At 36.4% G+C, this 9,767-nt stretch overlaps 1 protein-coding gene across 3 annotated transcripts; it reads left to right on the top strand.

Moving 5' to 3' along the window:
• The first annotated feature begins 415 nt into the window (after positions 1-415).
• LOC141678810 (3-oxoacyl-[acyl-carrier-protein] synthase, mitochondrial-like) lies at positions 416-4,413 on the top strand. Of its 3 annotated transcripts, XR_012557914.1 has the most exons (7): positions 416-562; positions 702-881; positions 1,199-1,306; positions 1,391-1,462; positions 1,665-1,751; positions 3,788-3,928; positions 4,277-4,413. XR_012557914.1 is itself a non-coding variant. In XM_074485214.1 (6 exons), the coding sequence occupies exons 3-6, from the start codon at positions 1,211-1,213 to the stop codon at positions 3,806-3,808; spliced, it is 276 nt and encodes a 91-aa protein (XP_074341315.1). In that variant the 5' UTR covers positions 416-562; positions 702-881; positions 1,199-1,210; the 3' UTR covers positions 3,809-4,123. The 3 variants fall into 3 exon arrangements, 2 of the variants coding, with proteins under 2 accessions (XP_074341315.1, XP_074341316.1); XM_074485214.1 differs by lacking the exon at positions 4,277-4,413 and having other exon boundaries at positions 3,788-4,123; XM_074485215.1 differs by lacking the exon at positions 4,277-4,413 and having other exon boundaries at positions 499-619; positions 3,788-4,123.
• The last annotated feature ends 5,354 nt before the right edge of the window (positions 4,414-9,767 follow it).

Below are 9,767 nucleotides of genomic sequence, written 5' to 3'. Positions count from 1 at the left end.
CCAGGGGCTGGACGGTTGCCTTATCCCCCGTCGCCTGCGTTCTGCCTTTTGAAATTAAAATTCCTTCTAGGCTGAAAGTTGCCTTTCCTCTAATTAAAATTTGGAAACTTCCCTGCTTGTGACTGTCCTTCACTTCCCTCAAACTTTCTCTTCTTACTTTCCTTTTCCTTCTATGACATTTCACTCTATATCACTACTAGAAAAAGTGCATTAGACATCGCCATTTAAACATCAGTTTCGAATGACATCGATGTTAAAAAGGCTCTTTTACATCAGCTGTAATAGAACCGATGTCTTTTACTAACGTATGCATCGGTTTATCCTTTAACCAATGTCTAAAACTCGTGTTTAAAATTTTTAAGCGCAATCTCATTCTCTCCCCCGCCTTAGTCAAATTTTTACCAAATAACTTCCCCCAATACTTTCCGCTTTTCTGAAATGTTGCATATGTCTCCCCTTTTAAAAAAAAGAAAAAAAAAATTCAGACAGAAATATAAAACCAAAAGAACGGGCTCATTCACTCCCATTCATCCTCTCCCCCTTCTCTCATAGCTGCTCTAAAGTAAACCCTAGAACTGATTTTTTCAATTACACATTCAAACTCCGTTTACACCTCATAGTTTGTTCACATCTCCCCTTTATTTCCTATTATCTTTCTTTTAATTGTTCATTCTTTTATTTTATTTCAATTATTTTAACAGATCTGAAGACTGAGGAGTTTGTTCGTGTTTGAAGCTTAAAGATTCAAAGCTTCAGAATCGGAGTTTATTCGAGATTAAATGATTTAAGGAGCTTGATAAAGATTGGAGCTTGATGTTTGGTTCAGTTTAATTGTTTTGTTCTGAGTTGGTTTTGTTTGGTTTTGGAGCTTGCTTGGTTAGGTATGTTCTACTTGTTTGTGTAATTTCATGATTGACGGATTTGTACTAATAGAAAGGTTAATTTTAGTATTGTCGCTGGCTAACAACTATTACATGTTTATGTTTTTATGACTTTGTCTTGTAAAGATGCATGACATTATAGCTATAATTGATTAAAGGGTCTTTTTATTTGTACTTGTAGTTAATAATGCTCATTTACTAGTATGTATATTGCTTATCTTCTGGCTTCAGTGGTGGGGCAATATAAATACGTGTTTTATAGTTTCTGGTATAACTTTGCTTTTTAGTGCGTTTATTAGTGAGGCATTTTTTGACAGGATCATAGGTCGATGTCGAGATTTATTTCCTATGCACTATACGCAGCTAAAGAAGCTCTTAGAAATGCAAATTGGTTTCCATCCGAACAGGAGGACAAGGAAAAAATGGTATATTAACTTTTGTATTAGAGTATAATAATTTATTAAACTGTAAAGTTTGTTGTTTTTGTTAGCTAACTTGAACTCAATCAGGGAGTTTCTATTGGTGGGGGAATTGGAAGCATAAGTGATATACTGGATGCATCTCAAATTATTTGTGAAAAGGTTGGACTTTTCACATCCTTTAATTTGTTGGTTGGGGTTTACACACCTGGGTTTTCAGTGAAAAGTTACGTGCATTATAATGATGCATTTGCTTTCTCCTTGATCATATATACAAAATTTGAAACCTCTAATGAAGGATAATTTTTTTTTGGAACAAGTGAAATCATTACAAATAGTAATTAATTGTGCTCTTTAAATGTAGCGCCTCCGCCGGCTAAGCCCGTTTTTCATCCCACGGATATTGATCAACATGGCTGCTGGTCATGTGAGCATGAAGTATGGATTCCAGGTGTGTTTACATCATTTACTAGAATCCCTTGCATTGCATTCAGAATTATACATCTCAAGTATGATATTATTATCTATTTACTTGGTTCATTTTTTAGTGAAATTTTCATTCACTTGTGTATTTTGCGTGTTGTTGGATTTTCTAGCGCTGATCTTGATTATAGGGACCAAACCATTCTGCAGTGACATCTTGTACTAACCCCTTTGATTTTCAAGAAGATTCATGTTATAGAAAAAAGATGATAAAGTTAATAAACCTGTTTTGAGAAAGGAAAAAAAGCTACAAGAATAGTACTTATATAGATGGGGAAAGCAGATCAATAGTAGTTATGATGAAAAAATGCAGGCACTACATTCTTCATGTTCAAAACTTAAGATTGAGGTCGTGTGACCATTAGGAGTGATTTTCACGGACTGCATACATTATAGAGCTTAAGGACAAATATGTAACTAGGTAAGTACATAGTATCCTTCTGATAAAACTTGGTCGTAAATCATCTGTGCTAATTCTATAGGAAGTAAAATGAAATATTGCTTTGTAGCTGTTATCTAGCATTAAAAGTTAGCATATTGATACTATATAAAGAACAAAGTATTATAACAAACTAGACAACAAAGTGGCAACTAGTTTTTGAAACCCAGTATAGGTGGTCTTGTGCATTAAAACACAATAGTTCACCTGCTCAGATGTTGCATAAGTTCCATACTTAATCTCTATACGAGAAAAAGCCTTCAGAGAAGCAAATAAATTTTGAACCTGAAGAAAACCCAAAGGAGTATGTAGTTAAAAAATTCTTCAGTCAATGCCCAGTTTGTTAATTTGCAGATCGATTATAGATTGTAATCAATCACTAGGTGAGATAATGTAAATCGGAAGATCTCCAATATAATACAACCATAGAGAATCATACCCTCATAACAATTGATGTGAGTTTAAAAATCAGATACAGCCCAGTAATGAGAGTCAGCAAAACATACTCAACAAGAGTCAGCAGTTGACCCTTGAAAAACATTTAAGTGTTAGAAAGGACCACATCAATATAATTGGTTGTACAACAATATATAATTTTACTTTCATGTGATGATAATAGTGTATAACGCATCACCTGCTCACGGAAAATTTTTCCCCAGCTATTTCTGTAGAACATCATTATACCACACTTGAGAACCATGGCTTGCTGCCGAACCAACGTATCTGAAATAGAACAAAATTTTAGGATAATATATCAAGTCAGCGGCAAATAATGAGGTGCAGAAATTCAAATTAACTGTGCCTTGGTTAGTTAATGTACACGGTGCCTAATTATGAAAAACAGAAGAGAATAAAAGGAGACCACGAATTAAGCATAGTGGACGTCATAAATAATTTGTGAGGGACACCAGGAAATTTCCAGGATTTCTTTTAAACATATTTAAGATGCTTAAATGTGGTAAAGAAGTAGACAGACATTAGAAATACAAGTTTCTAATAATTTAAACAGATGAGATTCTTGTTCGCATGGGATATGACCAGTACTTTATAAAATTAAGGATATTGAAAAAGCAATATATACATTCAAGCTGCAAATTAGTTATGCTTGGTAGGATGGAAAGAAATTATGGGGAAGGAGGTGGAGGAAATTGGAAGTTGAGGAGAAGTATGAAAGAGTTAAGACAAAGAATATTGCAGATTGTAAAATACAGTATGTGCTGATTTTCTAAAAAATTGGAAGGGAGTTAGATACAAAACTGGAAGATAGATATAGTGTTTATCATGATTTTTACCATCAATTCCTTGGTTTTAATTGACAATCTGTCAAACCAGAGAGCTTTTACTTGATGCACATATCTATTTATTAGTGGTAACTGTACTCTGAAATTGAGTTCATTGTATATTGTTATAGTTGGTAGAATTGCTGCTCATTGACTATTCAAAAATGCACAGTATTATGAGATATACTATACACATGGATGTTCTCCTCCGAAATAATTTTAACTTATACTTTTAAAAATGCTTACAAATGTCTAATACCAGACAAGCCATGTTTGCATTCTCAGGAGATGGATTCAAAGGCTTGATTCTAACAATGTGGTTCTGGATTTGATTGTAGCCAATGTAGCTGTGTTTCTTCTGTGACAGTCAGCTGACTATCAATTCATGGAGAAAAATTTCATGATGAGTTCTTATATATCCTATTTGTAAGAGAGTTTACCTAAATCTTAACTTCTTCCCTTTTTGTACGCCTTGGATATTTGCTAAGCAGATCTCTTTGGACAATTTTAAAAGTGGGCATGTACACAAAATAATAACTTCTGCATTCAGTCATATTGATGTTGGACATATAATCAGACATGAATTGGAAAGATGACAATGGAAACTTCTGATGGTGCAAATGATGTGATAATGCTTTAAAAAGCTGAAATTGGGGTCAGAATTAGTGGATTTGAATAAATGCAGATGCTTAACTATGTTAGTTACATATGATTTTCGTTATTGGTTATATGTCATCTGATTTTTTCTGATTCCGTAATATATATATTTATCAGGAAGACTTGTCAAGCAGGATTTCCGTAGCTTAGTTTAAATTTTTGGAGCGCTTATCGCTGGTGCATGGGCATTGATGTTACTGCTGGTGTAAGGGCGTTGCCGTGTGCGAATATATTTTAAAGTTGGTTCTGAGTTTTTTCTTTTTAGCATTTGGTATTTTTGAGTGTATATAATAGAATTAGTTGAGGCTAATGTATAGATAATAGACATCGGTGAAGATATGCATCTTCTGAAAACGGATGTTAATGGTACCACACATCTGCTAATAACCGATGAGAAGAATTATAACAACTGATGTATATGTGGGTGTAGAGAAGGGTCCTAACCTTTTACATCAGCTGGAAACCAATGTAAAAACTATCAAACATATCAGATCTAAATAATGAACCGATGTCTAACCAAGTCTCTAACATCGGTTTTCATTTATAGCGATATAAAAAGGTGATTTTGAACAAGAAACTGATGTTAATGCTAATTTATACCTTATAAATTAAATGTTAAAGTTCATAATTAAATCATATTAAAGATATATTCAAAAGGTTGCAATGTAATTTTTGTTTAAAAATAAAGAATATACATCGGGTTTTTACTAGGAACCGATGTTGAAGCTGTTATCAGACATCAGTTCACAACCGATGTCATATGGGGGTACCTTTCTCTACACCCACATAGACATCGGTTGGAAAAACTTTAGACATCCGCTACTGACTGATGTCTATTGACGTTTTTCTAATAGTGTGCTTCCGCAATCATAGCTTTCTGTACCACTCCTGCATACGTTTCCAACTCAAATATAGCCACCTTCTCTCTGATCCATGGCTTAAGACCTTGTTGAAATCACTTGGCTTTCTTCCTGTCAGTGTCCACATATGATGGTACAAACCTAGACAATTCCTCAAACTTACTTTCAAAATCTGCTACTGACATGTTCCCTGCTTTAACTCCAGAAACTTCAATTCCATTTGATCTTGAACAAACTGAGGAAAATACTTATCTAAAAACAACTCCTTGAATCTATCCCACGCAATATCATCTGTACCTTCCAATATATTAACAGTTTCCCACCAGTAGGTGACTTCATTCTTTAGGTAGTAACTCGCAAATTGAGTTCTCTATTCCTTTCTCACCTTGACTAAAGCAAATACTTTCTCAATTTCCTTTAAACAAGCTCTTGCTTCAATAGGATCTAAAGAACCTTTAAATTCCGTTGGATTTACTTCCTGAAAAGTCTTAGAGGTTACTTGAGGATTGGCCTGTCTCTATGGTAGTCACAGTACTTATCATGATTTTTTCTTGTGATTTAGGACTTTAATGTTGGTTGGCCGAAATTTTTTTAGCATCCCTTTGATCTCGTCGAGAATCTTGGAGATTGGTGCGTTCAAGGGAGTAAACACAACTGAATCTCTATCTCGACGTCGTTCGGCACCACGGTATGTCTCTTTCTTTCCTGCTTTTCTATTATCCCTTCGGTCACTGGCAGACCTCGAGTAGTCGTACTTCTCTGTTCTCTTGGAACGATCATTCTTCTGAGAGTCTTTGTAACCCTCGATGCTTTCTATTTTTCTCCGGATATTTTTCCCCTCACATAAATACCATTGAGGGACTTGGAAGGAAAATCATAAAGAGAAGAGTGAAACTTTTTACCTTTGTAGGGGTCTATCCCCGCCGTGAGGAAGCCCATCTCTTTGACTTTATCCAGGTTAGTGACCATTTCAGCTTCTTTCTTAAACTGAGCCAAAAAATCTCTAAGTTCTTCATTTGACCTCTGCCTGTAATGAACCAGTGTTTCGGTATCCTTCGCCTTCCGACCCATATGGGAATAATAGTTCAGAAATTTCCTCTGGAATTGTTCGTACGAACCGATGAACCTTGGTTTGAGGGACTTGTACCATATCGAAGCTAATCCCTTCAAGTAAGTTTTGAACATCTTACAGAGCATGATGTCGTTATGGTCCATCCCTATCATCAATAATTCATATTTTTCACATTGATCTTCCGGGTCGCCCTTTTCATTGAACTCATTCATCTTCGGGAACTGCCTCTCCTCGCCCAGGGGAGGTCGATACTGCTCTTTTTTTTATATCATAATCGGTTCTCGAACGACCCTTCTGTCACCGAACATATCTTTCTCTAGCCTAATCAACCTAATTCGTGACCCGTCGGGCTCTTCGTCCGAATCAGAGGAATAATAGGTCTTCGTTCGCTTTCTTTTGGGATTCAAATCATAACAAGACTCATCTTCTTCATTATATCCCATTCGATCTATTCCTGCCTTGGTGACTACCATCGTATCATCGACCTCTAATGCTTCACGGAGCGCCTTCTCCTATAGCTCGATTTCTTCTCTTTGGAGTTGTAGATCTTTCGCCCCGGGCCTCTACCTATTTCTCTACTTGTTTATTTTGCTTATCCTTGGCCTTCTTCGCGGTAAGTTTGTCAATCTGGATCTTTAGCAATAAAGCCTCTTCTTCGGGAGTCAGTTTGAGCACCCCATCAACGTCAACTAACGACCGCTTTGATGTATGTCCTCCATCATGAGGAGAGAAACCAGGTGGTGTTTGATCATTGCTTGTGTTATTCATTATCCCTGTATCTCGTAATAATTCTCGTATGTCCCACAGACGGCGCCAAAGGTTATTCCCAGATTCCTTCGGTGGCAAGAACGTCCTTCAGTCGTTCAGAACAACCATCGACGTAGACCTGAAAGGGAAGAGAATGCGAGTGATTGTTCCCCCCCCCCGATTCACCTCCGGTGCGGGAATCAGTAATCTGGATGTAGAAACATGTTTGAGAATACAAGAAAGTAGAGAGAGTTTGGATGTGTAGAGAATTGTATGTTTCTTATAGCTCTTAGGGTATTTATACTCTCCAAACCTGTGATTAATGTCCATCCATTATGCTAAAAATACGGATGAATGTTAGAGGAGGCAAAAAGGGGGCATTTTGATTCCAAAGATCTCTCAATGGTAGGATGAAATATTTGGGCCTTCGTCCTTGAAAGCTATGTGGGCCTTCGACCCAAAGATCCTTCTGGGGGTTGGGCTTTCGTTTATTGGACCTTATTATACCCATAGCTAATAACCAATAAGTTGAAACTGGCATTGCTACTAAGATTTACGATCCACGTCATTTTTCTAATGTTTTTATGCCTCGGACATTATAAAGGAAAAAGCTTATAATTGTTGAGGGTTCGATTCCCGCACTCCATTTGAATTTATACTATTTTTATTCCTCGGACGTTCGATTTAAGAGATAGCAGTGGGATATAAATAAATTCATCCATAACAAAATTGAAACCGGCACGTATTGCTATTAAGATTTGCGATTCTCTGCATTTTTGCAGTCCGGAGCTTCCGAAAAGATACAAGCACTGGCTCAACCTTCCCACGTCTGATCTTCTGTCAAGACATGTACAACACGAGGAACCTCCCGAACGAAAGCAAAAAATGCTAAGCTAGTATATTCTAGCCAGTACCCGAATTTTATTTAAAAATGTCTCCTCAGGAATGCATGTAATGCCCGCATATCTATAAACATCATGTAAACCATGCTCCAGTAATTCATCCTCGGACCTGCTAAAATTTGGATGTAATCAAAAGGAAGCGTTAAATTAATACTCCTTTCGTCTCATTCAATTCTATACACTTTTCTATTTTGTGGATATTCCATTCATTTCTATATATTTCAGAATCTACCAAAAATGGTAAAGTTTTATAATATAAAAAATGTTAGAAAATGGAAATTTGAGGACACATGTAATATGTCTTCTTGATGTAATTTCCGGTTAATAACAAGTGGAGGTTGTTCCTTGCTATAAGACATAAACTTTCATATTTGGATCTAAGACATTTTCTTAGTGAAATCCATGTAGAAATAAGAGCAAGAATGCTTATTTGTATAAGAGTTGTTTCGGTTTTAGCTGAGAAGCGTATTGTGAATTCTATGCAATGTTGAGGCTAGAGGTTCAGGGCCTGATGATGTGCTAAAATAAGTTTCTGCAATGTTCAGGGCCTGGGGTTGGAAGCTCAGGACCTGATGGTATGCTGAAAGTGTTTCTGCAATGTTCAGGGTCTGAGGCTAGATGTTCAGGTCCTGATGTGCTGATAAGTTTTGGTTTGTTCATGGCCTGAGGCTTATGCTCAGGGCCTGAACTGGAAGCCAATTGCTAAAACTATATAAATATGTTTTGTATAAATAAGTATATTATATATTAATATTTGAGTGAGGATTATTATTATTTTAATAATAATAATAATCAGGCTCTTATACAATATATAATAGATCAGATACATAAGTTACTTTTGTAGAAAAGAGCAAAAGTTGAAGTGTGTGAAAATCTGAGAGGGAGATAGATTAGGGAAAATAGAAAGAAACCCCAGAACATCATCTCTCTGGCTCTCTCCCATATATACATACATATATTCATTGATTTTCTTGGTGAATTGAGGTGCTGATCGTTGTTGAGCCTTCTCGTATCCGTGAACGGATCGCTCTGAGTTGTTTTGTCCTGAAGGTGACATTGCGGCAATCTATCACAGCGTAAGTGGGGCAATAATCTCTTCAAGAACAGTCAAGTCTTCTCGAGGGTTTGGCGACTCAGCTGATTCTTTAATTCTGATAAAGCTTCATAGAGCTAAGTGATTTTCTCTAATTTCTTGTCAATTCGGTCTCTAATTATAGATTGTTTGTGCCTTCATGTTTGTTTCGTTACTTGGTTGAATTTTCCTATTCTTGTTAATTTATTATATATAACTGTCCCATTGTTGCGCATACTGTTAGTTTTATTTAGAATTATACCCAACAATCTTGAAGAGATTATCTGTGTTATATATTAATTAGCAAGATGGTTAACGAAACTGAAGTTCCTAAGACTGTTGAAACTGGTTCTAGTTCTGGTGGTACTATTTCTATTGATTGGAGTACGTACCGTTTTCCCCAGCCAATTGATTTATCGAGTATGCCTGATAAATTCGATGGTGGAGTTTCTTTTTCCCGTTGGCAGAAAAAGATGAAGCTCTGGTTAACGGTTAATGGTCTATGGTCAGTGGTACAATATGATCCTCCTGTGTTGGATCAAGAGAAAGCTGAATCTGTTAAGGCTTATGCTTTATGCGCTGAGAAGGATGGGGTGGCTAGAGCAGCCATTTTGGCAGCCTTCGAAAACACTTTGTTCGGTATTTATTCATCAGATGCCTATACTGCTAAAGTCTTATGTGATAAGCTAGACCAAACCCATAATACTGATTCTCAAGGTCTTCAGAAGTATTTTGTGGCTAGATTTCTTGATTTCAAATTGGTGGATGGGAAATCCATGACTGAACAGGTTCATGAGTGTGAGATGTTGGTTCATGATTTGGGTGAGTCCGATATGGTCTTGCTTGAGAAGTTTTGAGTGATTTCTGTGATTGAAAAGCTCCCTAAGTTTTGGGAAGAATTTGCTCTCTCCCTGAAAAGACAGAAAGGAGAGATCACATGGACTAACTTGACATT

Source organism: Apium graveolens, chromosome 8 (assembly GCF_009905375.1).
Source record: "Apium graveolens cultivar Ventura chromosome 8, ASM990537v1, whole genome shotgun sequence".
Lineage (NCBI taxonomy): Eukaryota > Viridiplantae > Streptophyta > Magnoliopsida > Apiales > Apiaceae > Apium > Apium graveolens.
Note: the sequence above shows the minus strand (reverse complement) of the source record. Positions and strands in the feature narration are given on the sequence as shown.

Bases quoted from the DNA above. Each gene is read 5' to 3' on its own strand.
- LOC141678810 (XM_074485214.1), top strand. From the start codon at position 1,211: ATGTCGAGATTTATTTCCTATGCACTATACGCAGCTAAAGAAGCTCTT. The intron at 1,463-1,664 runs GTTGGACTTTTC...CTTTAAATGTAG, and splicing joins CTCAAATTATTTGTGAAAAG to CGCCTCCGCCGGCTAAGCCC. The intron at 1,752-3,787 runs GTGTGTTTACAT...TTGCATTCTCAG, and splicing joins GCATGAAGTATGGATTCCAG to GAGATGGATTCAAAGGCTTG.